Source organism: Drosophila albomicans, chromosome X (assembly GCF_009650485.2).
Source record: "Drosophila albomicans strain 15112-1751.03 chromosome X, ASM965048v2, whole genome shotgun sequence".
NCBI lineage: Eukaryota > Metazoa > Arthropoda > Insecta > Diptera > Drosophilidae > Drosophila > Drosophila albomicans.
The window spans coordinates 22,112,433-22,128,764 of record NC_047627.2 but is presented as its reverse complement, the minus strand read 5'-3'; the positions used below and the strand labels follow the sequence as shown (position 1 = coordinate 22,128,764).

At 37.1% G+C, this 16,332-nt stretch overlaps 3 protein-coding genes across 5 annotated transcripts; 1 reads left to right on the top strand and 2 right to left on the bottom strand.

Moving 5' to 3' along the window:
* Positions 1–229: 229 nt before the first annotated feature.
* LOC117577626 (N-acetylglucosamine-6-sulfatase-like) lies at positions 230–3,213 on the bottom strand. 2 transcript variants are annotated; one of them, XM_034262493.2, is made up of 4 exons: positions 3,031–3,213; positions 2,259–2,967; positions 1,041–1,690; positions 230–974 (listed from the first exon to the last, which is right to left on the bottom strand). In XM_034262493.2, the coding sequence occupies exons 1-4, from the start codon at positions 3,031–3,033 to the stop codon at positions 831–833; spliced, it is 1,506 nt and encodes a 501-aa protein (XP_034118384.1). In that variant the 5' UTR covers positions 3,034–3,213; the 3' UTR covers positions 230–830. The 2 variants fall into 2 exon arrangements, with proteins under 2 accessions (XP_034118384.1, XP_034118383.1); XM_034262492.2 differs by having other exon boundaries at positions 2,259–2,970; positions 3,031–3,212.
* Positions 3,214–3,703: 490 nt separating this feature from the next.
* Positions 3,704–10,208, top strand: LOC117563794 (von Willebrand factor A domain-containing protein 8). 2 transcript variants are annotated; one of them, XM_034242328.2, is made up of 7 exons: positions 3,704–4,045; positions 5,014–5,441; positions 5,510–5,830; positions 5,900–6,468; positions 6,739–8,862; positions 9,294–9,728; positions 9,793–10,208. In XM_034242328.2, exons 1-7 carry the CDS (start codon positions 3,856–3,858, stop codon positions 9,890–9,892), a joined length of 4,167 nt encoding a protein of 1,388 aa, XP_034098219.1. In that variant the 5' UTR covers positions 3,704–3,855; the 3' UTR covers positions 9,893–10,208. The 2 variants fall into 2 exon arrangements, with proteins under 2 accessions (XP_034098219.1, XP_034098227.1); XM_034242336.2 differs by having other exon boundaries at positions 3,908–4,045; positions 5,138–5,441; positions 9,793–10,207.
* A 237-nt stretch (positions 10,209–10,445) lies between these two features.
* On the bottom strand, positions 10,446–16,073 carry LOC117563811 (kinesin-associated protein 3). The gene is made up of 9 exons (XM_034242346.2): positions 15,760–16,073; positions 14,759–14,876; positions 13,831–13,996; positions 13,473–13,769; positions 13,098–13,234; positions 12,848–13,033; positions 11,241–12,734; positions 10,908–11,155; positions 10,446–10,852 (listed from the first exon to the last, which is right to left on the bottom strand). The coding sequence occupies exons 1-9, from the start codon at positions 16,035–16,037 to the stop codon at positions 10,708–10,710; spliced, it is 3,069 nt and encodes a 1,022-aa protein (XP_034098237.1). The 5' UTR covers positions 16,038–16,073; the 3' UTR covers positions 10,446–10,707.
* Between the last annotated feature and the right edge of the window lie 259 nt (positions 16,074–16,332).

Below are 16,332 nucleotides of genomic sequence, written 5' to 3'. Positions count from 1 at the left end.
GTTGAGCACGATCTTTGGTGGGAATAACTCCCGTCCAGCATTAAGCATGTATTCTGGTATAAAACAAAAATTTTCTGCCGCCATAATTTAGTCTCCAACGGTCCGGCATATTTAGCTGGCCACTGTATTGTAAAATGCAGCTAGATAATATTAAAAACTAAATTTGTAAAAATTTGGTTACGATCGAATTTTTTATTTTTATTATTTAACATATTTAAAAAAAACAGTAAGCCACAGCGATGTACAGAGTTTAATACATTTATTCACGTTATGGTGTACATATACATACATAAATATTAAAATTTATTCAATTGAATATATTGTGAACTCTTTCTCTCTCGTAGTAAAAAGTATATATGAATTGAATAACCATACAATATATTATGATATAGATGATTCGTTAACTTTAATCCATTATTTATGGCAACTTGTTTCCAATTTAATATTACAACCATCTTTAAATAGCACTCTTCGTCATCACAGCAATTCTTATAAGCAAGGCAATAAACCTGACGAATAAAATCTACATCTTTATCTTTCTATACTTTTACCATCGTTGTAGACTTCACTGCTGTCGTCTTTGCATTTGTCATATCGACACTTTCCATGAATCCTCTTACCAAAATTTTAAGTATGATATCGATATAAGAGTCTCCAATTTTTTTTTTATGAGAGATACTAAAGATTTATAGAAAATATTTGTATAAAAAAAGAGTTTGCTCTGAAAACCGTTACATGAACTCAACCATAGCTGTTGATTCGCAATTGAGGTCAAAAAGCCGAATAAACTCAATCCACAATCATCGGGGCTTGCAACCCTGATCTGAAATTTACTCACTGCATTTTTTACCAGCACATTTCCTAAGTTTATCGAGCAGGATACTGTATGTGGCTTGTTCAATTGGAAGTATATCATTCACAATATTTGTCAGTTGATAAGGATCCTCTGATAGATCATAAACCTCCACAAAATGCTAGTTAAATAAATTTATTATTATTAAGATACTCATCTATTTTTGGAAATTTACATATGTTTTTACCTCGGTGTCCTGAAACTCGCAATAGATACGATCGAGATTGTACCGGAAATCACGAACACAACCGTATGTATTATTCCAAGCATCTTGACAATGACATTCAGCGACTGGAGAACATTGGGATAAATGGTCTTGTCGTTGCCATGGGCACAAAGGATTAAATGTTTCGTCATTGCCTTCACCCCAATATTCGATAAGTAAAGTGCGTTCATGCATTGTCGTTTGCAAAGTCAAATTCTTATTTGCTGCAACTAATTCTTCCTTAAATGATCTACCATCCATATAATCCGGAACTAAAATGCCTGCCCATTCCAATATAGTAGGCGCAAGATCCAATAAGCTGACCGGAATGTGTATGAATTGGTTTTTGGGCACATCTGGGCCCATTACGAGCAGAGGCACCTTGATGTCAGTCTCGTAAGGTTGTCGTTTATCGAATGGCTGTGCGAATTGACCCAAATGATATCCATTATCCGACGTATATATAATATAGGTATTTGCAAGGCTCTGCGTTTCGTTCAGCACAGCCACCAAAGTCGTCATCATCTCATCCACTGAAAGAAGTGTCTCCCATCGCTTTTGAAAATATGTATCTATAGTGGAGACTGCAGCATTTGACAGATGTTTGGATGACCCAACGAGCCAGTGCTTATCTAAATTATATAAAATGAGCATAAATCATTATTTGTATATGCCTAAAATTTAGTAAGAAATTTAAATTTTAGCGTATTCTTTGGGTAAAATCTTACAACTTCCTCATATTTGATACTTTTGTACCATGACTGATATAGTTTTTCTTCGTACATTCGACAAATTTTTAAAAAATGAAACAAAAATGAAAAATAGATAGCAACCCAAAAACTAATTATACAAATTTCTATGATAGAAAATATTGAGTACAAGGAGCAAAAGTTTTGTTTGTTGGTACACTTTTTGAAAAATTCCTACAATGGGGTGTCCTGTTAGATAACAAACCACCTGTATCCATTTATTTTAACAATAATTTAGCAATTTACTATAAAATGATAAAAAAAAACAACTGCGAAAAACGTATATTTTTTTAAAGATTTAAAAATATAATTTCTTGTAAACAATTTTTGTTTACATTTTTTATGTGTTAATGCACTCGGACATATAAGTAACGTTAGCTAAGTGAAGATACTTAGAATTTTATCAGCCGGTGAAATAATAATAGTTTTAAGTATAAATCAACTGACTTACCTTTATGTGGAACATTAAAGCTGGGTGTACGCAGAGCATAAACATCGGCAAAGGAACCGGCATGACGTGGAGCTGGTGTAAACGGTTCATGTGCAGCTGGTGGAGCAATCATTGCAAAAAATGGTTGTTGTACCGGTTTTTTTCGAATCGCATTTCGAATAAAGTTAGCTGCGCGCTCTGTTAGAAGATCGGTTAAGTATGTGTCCGTGTAGCTGACGTTTTGTGCATTTTCTCGCAGTGTATAGTTGTAATACCGTGAGTTGCCATGAAGTCCATGAAATTCTTGCCAACCAGGCGGAACTTCAGCGCCCTTGTACTGATTTAAATATTTGCCAGCATAGAACGTTTGATAGTTGTGCTGTTTCAATAGTACAGGCAATGCTCGAGGCTCGAATTTTTCACGCCAATGCTCACCATTGCAACCACCATTCAATGAATTGTTGAACGTCTTGTGGTTGTGGGCATATTGGCCCGATAAAAGGCTTGCCCTCGACGGACAACAAATGGGAGAGGTGGTAAATGCATGTGTAAACTGGCTACCAAACATCTTAAACAGTTGTAATGTCTGTTGAAGCGGATGCATGCCGTGCAACTCGATATCCTGATCATCGCTCAGAATTAGAATGATGTTCGGTGGGGATGCTAAATGCTGTGCGCTGCTCGAGATCGAGGCGATGTAGCAAATAAAGCTCAGTATTACAACAAAATTCTTCTATTACAGGGAAAAGATACACATGTAATTTAATAAAATACAATTACAGCAATTGTTTACCATTTTAAAAAACAAAGATCACATCAACATATGACCAGCATTAGCTTGTTAAAATATGTATATTTTTACTTCATACAAAATCTTGTTAAAATAAAAGCAAACTCTTTTTCGTTGAGTGCCCTTCCAATGTCTGAACAAACAAAAACATTAAAACTTTGGTGGTTTCAGAAACATATTAATTCAAGCAGTGTGGCCGTGGCTTAGCCGTTAAAATATACCATCGAGCTCAAAACTCTTCGACTCGATTTTTCAGAAATATACTATTTGACAAGATATTCCAAATAATTCATAATTCCAAAGTGTTCATATAGCTCCATATCTATTTTAGCTGTTTTCTTATCACAAATCAATTATCAATTTAACTTATTTACGATAATGTCATCAGCGTGAATCAAAGTATTTTTACAATTCCGATCTCAATTATTTCTTATTTTTTATTTCAATTTTTTATATGCATTATCAACGTAGCTCAACATACAAAATTTGATAATTTACCTAGGAAAATAATTGAAAGAAATCTAGATTAAATTTTACTAAATGCAAATACGTAATTTTATATTCAAGGGATGACCGCAGTGTGAACGGATATAATGAGACTCAAATGAACGACCATATGATTTCCATCTGACTTGTGGTTCATTCAATCATTTTGGAACCGTTCAAGAGAACTTATTCTGAATTGAACATATGCTTCACAACACGTTTATCATTTTGTTATTATTTAACTACCTGTTCCTTAAACCGACATTAGCATAGTAGACATCAGTAGCGAATCCTCTTGTTTGTTGTTTGTTTTAAAGTCTTGATCGATCGACGATAACTGCTATGATATATCATCTACAATGTCGCGGAGGATATTTAGTGCGGCAAAGCCTCCAGAAGACCGTATGGGGACGACACTGTGCGACAATTGCCAGGGATAGTAAAGATTTAGATGGTGAACAAATAACCATTGGTGATGTAGCTGTGCGTTTAAAAAAGCCCAAAAATATTCATTTGGTACCGCATAAATATGGTAAAGTTTACTTGCTGATTGCCACAAGTCCAAAGTCCAGTGACACAAACACAAATGTGTACTCACTACTCGTCACTTGAATAAGAACATGATTATCTGATCTCGTAAGATGAGAAAAATATAGATAATTATTAAGTGCCAGCATAAGAATTCAACTACAAACTCAGTTTTATTCTTGATTGAATAGGTTCAGCCTCATTTATGTTATTTGACCATTTTAGTAAGTTGTTGTCAAAGATATTCCTTCGATCTTTCACAGATCAAGCTATTAATTGCAATCAATCATTATGCAAGAAGCAATTTCCTACAAGTAACACATCTATACTATAGACCCTCAAACTAAATATCTTCATTATTTGTGTGAAGACTGTACATTCTGCCGGATAATTTGGAAATAAGCTTTCTATTAGTTCCTAGATTACTTAGTTACTGTTCAACAATTAAAAAGAGTCGGTTTGATATTTCTAAGTGCTCTCAACAAACAACGATTAGTAACTTTATATCTTATAGGCTCTGAAATTATCTAAGTGATAAGTAATACAGTCAGATGAATGCCAATTAACCCTCGGATTTTACATGCATTTTCTGTAAACTCTATGTTTGATTACAAAAGAAACAACAACAAAATTACATTGATAATTCAATTTCTTACAAATTTTAAACTTGTATATAACATTTAAATTTTGAATGAAAGATCATGATTTAATTATCCAGTTTGGTATGGATTACAAAATAACTTTTCTGTTGAATAACTCAAATTATTACAATATGGAAGTAGCTAACTTAAAGATCCCATACAGATCGATGTTGTTCTTAAATTTTTTCCACGTTTTTAAATAGAATCGTACAATATTTATTCTGAGATTAATTTCGTGAATCTTATAGAAACTTTGTTCTTATTTGAGTAAGAAGTAGAGAACACAAACGTATAAGAATAAATGTTTTAAATCAAAGTGTTGATTTTTTAGTAAATTACGCACGTGATGGATCAATTGAGATGAGTCAGTCCCGACTCCATCACTTGCGATGGATGCTACAAAAGGATGCATTAAAGCAAGATATGTTTCTTCTCGGTTCTCCTGGGCCGCTTAGACGACAACTGGTCATGCAGTACCTGGAGCTGACAAATCGGGAACTGGAATACGTGGCACTTAGTCGCGACACAACGGAGAATGATCTGAAACAGCGACGTGAGATTCAGAATAAAACAGCAACATACTATGATCAATGCGCTGTGCGAGCTGCACTTCATGGACGGGTCTTAGTTTTGGACGGTGTTGAGAATGTTGAACGCAATGTGTTGCCAGTGCTCAACAATCTGTTGGAGAATCGTGAAATGCATCTGGAGAGTGGCAAGTTTCTAATGGCGCCTGATCGTTATGATAAATTGTTAGAGGTGAGTGTGCCACGTTCTAAAATGTTCTTAAGCAATTCAAAACTTATATTTGTGGATCAATTTTACAGACTCACACAAAAGAGCAACTTGATCAATGGGGTGTCCTGCGGGTCTCTGAAGAATTTCGCGTCGTTGCACTAGGTTTGCCCGCGCAGAAATATAAAGGAACGCCCCTTGATCCGCCACTGCGTTCGAGATTCCAATCGCGAAATGTTGCGTCGTACACATTTCTGGAGCTATACGATGAATTGCAACAACTGGCATCTGATGTGCCTGCTGAGAAACTAAAACAACTACTTACGTTCGCATTGACGCTTCAAACCGCTGACAAGGACATTCAATTGCCCGATTTCCCTTTACATAATCTGCGTTTAGCTGTCCAGATGCTGGTAATTAGTATGCTGTGATATATCATTATAAGTATGTTTGTAATGTCAGCATTAATCATTTGTATTTAGCAAACAAATCCAGCGCTCACTCTACACGATGTGATTTCGAACGTTTATCCATACCAAAGTATTTTAAATGCCGAGCAACAGAAGCGTGTACATGAATTATTGACGAGTCTTCAAATTCAGCGAGTGTCCGGCTACAAGGTGAAGAGTATTACCAGCCAGGAAGAGAATGACTCAATCAAAGTGAACCTCGATGATCTACAACTGCGTTTGCCAGGTGGATCAATTTCAGTTTCAAGTGAAAAATTTGTTGATCTCTCCCATCAACGCCAAGTGCTTGCTTCGTTGCTGCAAATGTATGCCGTGGGCGATATCTGTTTGGTCGGCGAGAAGGGCGTAGGCAAACTCACGCTCACTAAGCAGTTAATGCGGCTACTTCATCAAAGCACGGAGCCAATGATGCTCTACGAAGATATGACTTCTAGGGATTTGATCCAACAACGCATTACAAACGCTGAGGGCGACACTATCTGGCAGGATTCGCCGTTAGTACGAGCAGCAAAAACAGGATCGGTTGTTATTTTGAACGGACTTCATCGATTGCATAAGAGTACATCTGCTGTTCTTCAACGGTAAGTTATGAGGTTGAGCGCGGTTCTTGGGTGACAATCTAAATTTTTAAGCAAAGGTTCGAACCGTTAAGTGAACGGGTCTTAAAGCCCAAATTTGTATTTGGTTTGATGCTTAGTTAACTTGAATAATGACCATTCAAGCAATTATTCCTACTATTAATAATCCCTTTAATGGTTTGGTCGTAAATAATCTCATATCGCCTATTAAGTATCTTAAATTATAAATATCAAAATAAGATTTATTAATTAAGCTCAATTTGTTATCCACAGAATAATTCATGAACGTGAGGTACAGCTATGTGATGGTACAACATTGCTGCGTTCAGATCGCTACAAAGCTCTTCTTAGCCAAGGTCTTAGTGAAGACGAATTGACCAAACTCGGCATTTTTCCCATACGCGAATCATTTCGCATTATAGCATTGGCGGAACCACCAAAAATTGGTGGCATAAAAGCCAGCTGGCTTACCCCAGAATTGCTAAGCATGTTTCTCTATCAGGAACTCCGACCACTGCAGCAGAGTGAAGAGAACGAACTGTTGTTGCAGTTTTGCGGTAAAGTGGAACCGAAGATGCAACAACTGCTACAGTTAGCACAAATCTTACGCAGTTCAACGGATTCGATGCTTCAGAGTTTGTCCGGAACACTGTCAACCCGACAGCTACTAAAGTTGGGCCGTCGCCTAGCTGCCTATCCCGACAGCGATGTCTACGAACTGTTGCAAAACACCTTCCTGATAAAGTTTATGCCATCATTATCCCGTGCGGCATTGGAACAAGCCATACAACAAGCCGGCATCAATCAAAGCTCAAATTTCAAATTCTTTGGCAACAAAAATAAGACTAGTCAAATTAGTGTGGTTGACAATAGACTACGAATTGGTGCAACTGAGATGCCGTTGGCTGAATTGCAATTGGAGCAGCAGTCCAAAGTCCCGAGCACTCTATTTTATGAAATGTCTCAACATGTTGTACTGCTGGAGCGTCTCTTGCAGGACTATTTAATTGGCGAGCACCTTCTATTGGTTGGCAACCAAGGCGTGGGCAAAAATAAGCTCATCGATCGGCTCTTGGAACTTATGCGACGGCCGCGCGAATATATCCAACTACACAGGGACACGACGGTGCACAGTTTAACCGTCCAGTCAACGCTACGTGATGGCCAAATCGTTTTCGAGGACAGCGCGCTGGTTAAGGCAGTCAAAGCGGGTCATGTACTGGTCATTGACGAGGCGGACAAGGCACCTGTGAATGTCACCTGCATTTTGCGGAATTTAGTCGAAAGTGGCGAGATGATACTTTCCGATGGTCGACGTATTGTGCCCCACAATGACACTCGTGCTGATGGTGCATCCGATTTCATTAAGACGCATCCAGATTTTCGTTTGATTGTGCTGGCAAATCGTCCTGGATTTCCGTTTTTGGGCAACGATTTCTTCGCGGCACTTGGTGACATCTTCAGCTGTCATGCCATCGACAATCCAATGCCAGACTCGGAGATTTTCCTATTGCAGCAGTACGGACCGAATGTGCCCGTTAAAACACTACGAAAATTGGTGAACGCTTTCGGTGAATTACGAAATCTGGCTGACGAGGGATTGCTCAACTATCCATACTCGACGCGTGAAGTTGTGAACATTGTTAAGCACTTGGAGGCATATCCGGGCGAGGACATGTCCGAGCTGGTGGGAAATGTCTTAGACTTCGATCGTTACCAACCTGAGGCATTAGATCAGGTCACGCAGGTGCTGTCCAAGCATGGTCTGCCCATTGAGGCATATGCCAAAAATGAACTACAAGCGCTGCGAGAGAAAAAGGAGCTCCAGCTAAGTGTCAAACGTTATAGTGGCTTGGGCGTTTCGGGACCCAAGTTCGGCAAAGAGGATCCCAAGAATGAGCCTCATGTGGGCGGCAATACGTGGGCGGGAGGCACCGGTGGACGAGATACGGCGGGCTTAGGCGGAAAAGGTGGACCATTTCGACTAGACAAGGGCCATAAGGTGCATCAACTGAGCGATGAGGAAAAAGCGGCCATTCCAGAGGATATAAAACGTGCAGCAAGAGAAATGAATCGCAAGGCATATGAGCAAAAATTGCAAGAGATTAAAATGTCTGCATTCGATCATCAAGTCTATGCACAATATAGTGAACCGAATCGCAAGCAAGTCCAACAGCTTAAAGCTATTTTAGAGGCAATGCAGACAAAGAGCAAGGAACGCTTATGGCAAAAGTATCAAACCGATGGTGAACTTGACGACACACGTCTTATTGAGGGCATCACTGGTGAAAAAAACATATATAAACGGCGCAGTGAGGCTAATCCTGAGGCCGATCATGCGCAGGAGCAACCAAATCGACTCAAGCTTGTTGTTGATGTCTCTGGATCCATGTACAGGTAAGAAAATGATCTCGAAACACCTTTTCATTGTCAGCAACTTCTATTGTTAAATTAACTTTTTTCTGCTACTATTTTTATGAAAGTACTTTAGAGCTTTAGTCCGTCTGTATGTCCATCAATATTTTAGAATATGTAAAATAAGAGCTTAAAATGTTATATTTCATAATAATTCTATGGCAAAACTATAAATGAGGAATGTTTAGTAAAATTAAGGCTTGTGTGAAATTCTATTAGAGATTGCGATTCGTGCTAGCAAATACGTAAACCGGGCAATGCGCTTAAGGAATTTTTTTATAATTTGCAAATGCTAATTTTTTTTAAATATAAACAAAATTGTTTTATTGATTGTTGTTATTCATTTTGAAGAAAACAAGTCATAATGTTAATTCAATTACATTAAAATTATAAATTTTTATTATGCTTAACAGATTCAATGGCTATGATGGTCGGCTTGATCGTGAATTGGAAGCCGTTGTTATGGTCATGGAAGCATTCCATGGATATGAAAAGAAAATCGTTTACGATATTATCGGACATAGTGGCGAAGGATGGGAATTGCCCTTCGTCAATGCGGCAAGTGCTCCTAAGAACGACAAGGACCGATATATGGCAATACGTCAGATGCATGCGCATTCACAATATTGTTGGTCTGGGGACAGCACAGTGAAAGCAGCTCGCGAAGCTTGTACCTCATTGAGCGCTGAGGAAAACTATGAAAATGGTACTGTTGTTGTCCTTAGCGATGCCAATCTCGCCCGCTATGGTATTGCACCCAAGGATCTGGCAAAGGCTCTTCGAAGCGGTGAGCCTAAGGTTAAAGGCTACGTCATCTTTATTGGCAGTCTTGCTGAAGAGGCCGAAGAGTACGTAACTGTTAATTTCGACTAAACCTATTTCGAATTATAATTTGAACTCCTTTTCTTCCAGAATCATAACTGAAATGCCAGCCGGTCAAAGCTTTGTATGTATGGATGTTACAAAGCTGCCACAGATTCTAAAACAGATATTTACCTCATCGCTTCTGTGAGCGATATTCTAATGTACATATATATTCTTAAGCTTATACTCGTATGTGTTATATGTTTATTCATTGATTGTTGACAATAATTATTGTTTGTGTAGTTAAACGAATTATGTAGATTTGTGAAAGGAAGAACTTTCCGTAACTATAGATAGTTAGCGATAGAATTACATGCCACAATCTATCGTTAACTGTCTATAGCGCAGGACTGTCATTGGCGGCACCTGCATTGCATCTAAGTTAGAAATATACCGAAGCGAGAACGCAATAAAACATTCTGATATACCTCTGAGCTAATCTATGTTTCACACTTGGGTTAATAATCTTTGTTTAGAACAGCTTTGTACGAGCCAAGGGACGTTGCTACTTCGCGTTATCATCTTCGCCCAGAACTGCGTGGCTTTGTTTGCGGTTAAGTTCTGCTTTATCACAATAGGTTCGTGCCACGATTGATTTAGCCAGACCCATTACGTTCACGTTCGGTCTATTGCCTAGCTGACATCCACAAAGATGCATCAATTATAAGATTTTCGTCAGCCATGTGAAAATTAAGTTCGGGAATAATGCTCATTAGAAAAATGTATTTATTGCATTAAATAATAATTTTTTCAATTTATGCTAAAACAAAATTAAAAGACTGAGACCAAGTTTTTTTGTTGTACAATGTGCAATACAGTTTAAGCTAGAAGTTTCGTTACGAACGAAATCTTCAACAAGTGAACATCGTTTTGAAACAAAAATTGTTAGAAACAGATACACTTTATAATGACAACACTGACTAATTTTGCGATATAATTTACATAATTTATTCAATATCTTAACTATGCCAGCTCTTCATTCATGTCATCACCATCTTGCGGCTTAAACATATTGTAATTACTTTCATTGACGCCTTGGTTGGAACCTTGTGACTTCGAGCTTGAGGTCATATTGTATAATTCGTCAAGATCCTGGCTACGTCGGTAGCTGCATAAAAATATAAATAAATAAATACTCAAATAGAATGACACTATAAACTTACGTGCTGATTGGCCTGCTATAAGATGGACTGCCTGGATTATTACTATTGGTACTGTTTGTGTCATTATCGCGCTCGTTAATGTTGGAGCTATTGTAAAGGTCGCAATTATTTAGGTACTCGGATCGCAAATACGTGTCCAAATCATTATCGTCATCGTTATTTTCTAAAAAGTCCTGTTCTGTTTCACGATCCTGTTGCGACTCCACCATGCAGAGCCATTGTGAGTTATGATTACGGAATTTTTCCAGCTGCATATTCAAAAATGATATTATTAATCAGTATAATTAAATAAGTAAATAAATCATAATGAAAAATCTAAATGAATATACTCACTTTAATTCGCTTAGCCCATTCACTATTGCTGATGGCTATAATATCCAGACAATAATCGCATACATTTCGGATTGCTTCGTTCTTGTCGTGCATGAGATCGATTAGATAGGCCGGTGACTCAGTCTCCTTAATCATGTACTCGCGAGTGCTTTCGTGTTGAAGTATTTGTTGAAATACGAAAATGATCTGCAACACAATCTCATCATCCTCCTGCTTGGCTTTTAGCAGCTCGATTAGAGATAGAACGACCTTAGCTCGACAGAATAATAGCGCACAAAGTTCGTCACAAGCACAAGTCCCCAGATAAACAATGGTATCGAGCACCAGATCATCCATTCTGGCACAGGGAACTAGTAATTGACGTATCCATGGAATTAATTGAAAGTTTTGTAGGATTTGCGAATAATCGAGGTCAGTAAGCGCAAGATTTCCCAGTATTCCCAAGCACTCGACAATAAAAGATTCATTGTCACATATTGTTAAAATCCGGGCTAAATCTCCCACGTAATCGATGTACAGCAGTTGCAGCGACTCGTGTTGCGAAAGAGTTCGCAACAATTTCATGAGAAGAGCATCTTGATACTTAAAGGCACGATCCATGAGGCTGTGTAGTCGTTTACCTTCGACCATAATCTGCGCATTGCGATGGTTAAGTGACAAATTAATGCACAGCGCTATAAGATCGGGATCCACCTTTACGTTGAGATTCAGTATGATGGCATCAGTGGCCATTTGTACACACTCCGTGTGGGTAAACATTGATTTCACTTTGTCATCGAGACTCATATGATAAAGTATTTTGACTGCAGTTGCGTGATGCTTCTCATCGTTGATGAACTTGATAAGCATGGGCAGATAACCAGCTGCAATCATTTGCCTGCGAATCCCACCATCAAATGATAGATTGAAGACTAGCTTGAGTGTGACCTGCACGAGATCCGTATGTGCATTTTGAAAGAGGCGAGGTAGCTTGGCGACAATGTTTAAATTGGACATCTCATCTTTGTTATCGCCCACAATACACAATTTCTTGAGAAATGTGCTGGCGAGCATAAGCAGATCAATATTCTGGCGATCCAGTGCTTTCACAAGCATTTTAACAATATTCTTTCTACGCATCTTTTCCTCCAGCTTAACATTTTCAGCCATGTTCAGCAGCAGATAGAATGCAACGCGCAGCAATTGTTCCTGTTTCTTGGCAAACATCTTCAGTTGCTTGTTGAGTCGATCGAATTCCTCCTTTTTGACTTTAGGATCGCTATGATCTAGGGATTCGTTGCTCTGCGCTTTTGAATCAACCGAATATGCTGAATCCATCGCACTCGAATTGGCATTGCAAGAAGTTCCAGTTCCCGCGGACAATGCCTCATGGTAACTGCTGTTAAGCACTTGACTTTTAATTAAAGAGGAAGACATTGTTCCGTGAAAGCTACTCCAATTGCCAGACTTCGGACGCTGTTTTAGCTCTGGTATGCGTCGTCGTGGAGGTTCCATCTACAAAAGATCAAAAGTGTGTGAGAAGATGATTCCTTACAACTAAATTTCAAAAACAAATGTGCCAGAGACAATGCCTGAATATTTCGCAATTTGTGCAGTATTGTACGTACATCTTTGGGTTTCTCTTCGTTCATAATATCCAAAAAGTTGTCAGTGCTGCGATTAAGTTTCTCTTTACTGGCCTTAGCAGATAGCGGAGTGGAATCATAAGGCTGCTTACGCACGTCCAACTCATTTCGCATGGTCTCGTATCGGCGCAGTTCATAGTCGATGACATCCATGCAAAGTGATCCAATCTGTTGGGAATTTACTTATTAATTTATTGTGTACTGTGGTAAAACGAAATTGCTAACTATTTACCTTGTAATGAACAATTAGAGGATGGAACTTGGTGTAGGTAGAAAAGCAGAAGAATATATAAATTATGTTGGTGGATAAATCCAGACATTTGCGCCAATCCTCGCGCAAAACGCGAGACAATGCACTGAGGCAAGCTTCTGTAATATAAAGAATATGATTTTGTCTGTCAGATAAGTGAATTAATTGCATATTTTTACACTATATGATCCATATATATCAGGGAATTTATTCACTTTAGGTATACTAAACTAAGGTTCAGTTCGATTAACTGCTCACAAGGTTGCTGGACCAAAGGATTTAAAATGATTATGTTTTACAGGTCGGATTGTAAGAGAAATAAATGTATGCCAAATATTATTGTTTTCATTCATTTACCGTTCTTTTCCAGTTCCTCAAGATTATCAGCATTACGCGCTATTTGCAATATCATTGCCGAGCCACGAACTCGCTCCGCCACCTCTTCATATAAGAGCTCCACATACTCATCAATGTTATTAATGGATACTGGATCTGTCGACGGCGTTGTCAATGCTGTTGTCCCTCCAGATCCCGTCCCCATGGTGCTACTGGTCATAGCCGTTACGTTATTGTGCGATCGTGCAGAAGACCGCATATGGGAGTTGTGAACAGCAGTTGCTCTTCGATTACTATTGTGACTGTTGTCAGTAATATCTGAAGGAGAAACAAAAAAAATAAGTATTCCACTTCTTTCGCAAGCATATCTTACACTCACCGTTCGTTGCGTTGTCTTTGCGGTTCTTCAGATAGAATATGATCTGTTCAACATCGTTTAACTGCGACTTGTGTATAAGGTCACATTTCTCCACTACTTCTCGAGCCAGACTCGCTGGGTCTGTTTTGGCGTTTAATGATCGCAAGCGTATGATTTTCTGGCAATTCTGGCAGACAAAAATCATATCACATAATATTATGAAATTCGATTTTCTTACTATGATAATTCAATTATCAGCTGTGCTCCAGTATTTCATTCGAAATTGCAATTTGTATATTTTTTGCAGAATTTCAATTATCCATTGTGCACAATATTTATATATTTTTTAGCATGGAAATTGTATAATCATTGCAAAAACAAAATATGTATATTCCACCGGGCCTTTAACAATTATTTGACGAAAGATCATGTTATTTTCATCAAATAAGTATCAATTGTGACTCTTACTGATGTGTGCAATATTATATATCATGTGAGTTCGGGATTAATTGCATTGCCAAGATTGCCGGAGTTAGTAATGTGACGTAAATAAACTTTAAAATATTAAAAAAAAAAAAGTTTTCGTTGTTAAATTTATTAATAAAATAAACAAACAAAATATTAAAATTAAAATTTCGATATTTAACACTACCAAAAGCAACTAAAGTAGACTTGCCTTGAAAATTGACTGACAATTGTCAGTTAACAAGGGAATTAGTTATTCGAAGGCTTTACAAAGTTAAAAATGATAAGGAGTATACACTCTAAAAATGTAATTATTGTGATTTAGCAGCTGTACTTTTCCTAATTGTATTATCATATACTCTCATTATATTTTAAACTAATTTTAACCAAAACTAACTTAACAGAAATAAAAAGTATGTGCGTGGATATACAATAGTTTTAAATACCAGAGCACCATTTCGTATTTACTATAGTAATTTCATACCTTCTTTTCTTCAATCATGGGATTGTTGGGTTCTCCAAAAACAGTCGCCTCCAATTGGTAGTTAACTATCAAGGCTTTATCGGTAGGGTGTGGTTCAATGCTGCCGCCCTTCCAGCGTCTGAAAATAAGATTATGATGAATTAATATTGAATGAAATAAATAAAAAAAAAAAAATCCACTATTTATTTACAATAATTATAGAATCGGTGCAATTCAATAAAAGTACATTACGAACACAATCTTTTTCTCAGCTACTACCATCTTGTACCCTAAAAGGATCTTTAAAGCTCTTAGGATTTTCTCTTACTACTTAAAAAAAATTGATTTCTTTGGAAGATTTACAAGTTAGATGTGTTTTATTCAATGGTTTAAACAAAACGAAAATATAATAAAAATAATTGTCGTATCGCAGCTTATTTAATGAATGAAATGACTAGCCAAAGACGTTTTAAGAAATATGAACAATTTTTAGAAAGAAAACTATTAAAGAACATGGTTTTTCCTAGTTTGCTCAAACACCGCCACTGCCCATTTCATGGACTTTTTTGTTTTCGATTTGTTCTGATAAAATAACAGTTGTTCCCAAAATAAACTACACACATTATTTAATAATTTTAAATTATAGTCATAGGTCTAATGGTTTCTAAGTTACAGCTGGTTAAACCTTAGCATAGAAGCTGTGAGCCACTGTATGTATGCGTGTGTGTGTGTGTGTGTGTGTACAATGTTTGTGTGTATGTGCTTGTATATTATCCAACGGCAACGAAAGGTTAAAGCAAATGGAAAATCAATAAAGCAAAACAGTGTCGCCGAAAAATTGTGAAAATCTTTGTTTATAGTTTTGCACGTTATTTGAATAAATTGTTTTTTATTTTTAGTTAGAAATGCACTTAAGACTTCTTTATTTACTGGCTTGAGTGCAGTTTTAATCAACATAGTTATGTACAACGTGCATATGTATGTGTGGGAGTCAATATTTATATGGACACAATAAAACTCACTTTTTAATAAACTTGGCATCATCACTTGATTGCATTGTGCTCGACTTAGAAGGTGTTTTAGTTGCTTGGACCAAAATTGGATCCTGATTTGGTTCCTTTGTTGCTCTGTGATGATTTGAAGCTTTCGTGGAATCGGGTTCGCTCGAGCAAGTTTTTATTGTCGTGGTAATAGCAAAATCACCAGCAACAGCATTTATTATATAATAAATATAGTGAATAACAATTATGAGGAACACAAATCCAGATGTTACTTGAAAGAACAAAAACACAAGTTGCATTCGACTTGAACACACAAAAGCTATGACCACACAATAGTGATGTGAAAATTCATTTGATCTTAATCGTGATTGAGCAAACTGTGTAATGTTGTTGATGCAATCGATATCACATGGGAAAATAACGATTATCGATACCGTTATGCAGTTGCTAATATCGATAATTTTTATAGCAATATTTAAAAAGTTTTCCAATTCTTATTATAAACACAAACGCAAGTATTTTGATTTGATTTTGATAACTTAATTATAATCTTTTTTGCACTTTCTGTTTGATTCAATTATTTTGTTACAAAAT

What these genes read in the sequence shown, in the direction of transcription:
- LOC117577626 (XM_034262492.2), bottom strand. An exon ending in CTTTAATGTTCCACATAAAG is followed by an intron (nt 1,691 to 2,258) that starts GTAAGTCAGTTG and finishes TATATAATTTAG; the next exon opens with ATAAGCACTGGCTCGTTGGG. An exon ending in GCGAGTTTCAGGACACCGAG is followed by an intron (nt 975 to 1,040) that starts GTAAAAACATAT and finishes TTATTTAACTAG; the next exon opens with CATTTTGTGGAGGTTTATGA.
- LOC117563794 (XM_034242328.2), top strand. Translation starts at nt 3,856, where the DNA reads ATGATATATCATCTACAATGTCGCGGAGGATATTTAGTGCGGCAAAGC. An exon ending in GTTATGATAAATTGTTAGAG is followed by an intron (nt 5,442 to 5,509) that starts GTGAGTGTGCCA and finishes TCAATTTTACAG; the next exon opens with ACTCACACAAAAGAGCAACT. An exon ending in GTTTAGCTGTCCAGATGCTG is followed by an intron (nt 5,831 to 5,899) that starts GTAATTAGTATG and finishes ATTTGTATTTAG; the next exon opens with CAAACAAATCCAGCGCTCAC.
- LOC117563811 (XM_034242346.2), bottom strand. Translation starts at nt 16,037, where the DNA reads ATGCAACTTGTGTTTTTGTTCTTTCAAGTAACATCTGGATTTGTGTTC. An exon ending in CCATGATTGAAGAAAAGAAG is followed by an intron (nt 13,997 to 14,758) that starts GTATGAAATTAC and finishes TTTGTCTGCCAG; the next exon opens with AATTGCCAGAAAATCATACG. An exon ending in TGAGGAACTGGAAAAGAACG is followed by an intron (nt 13,235 to 13,472) that starts GTAAATGAATGA and finishes TTTATATTACAG; the next exon opens with AAGCTTGCCTCAGTGCATTG.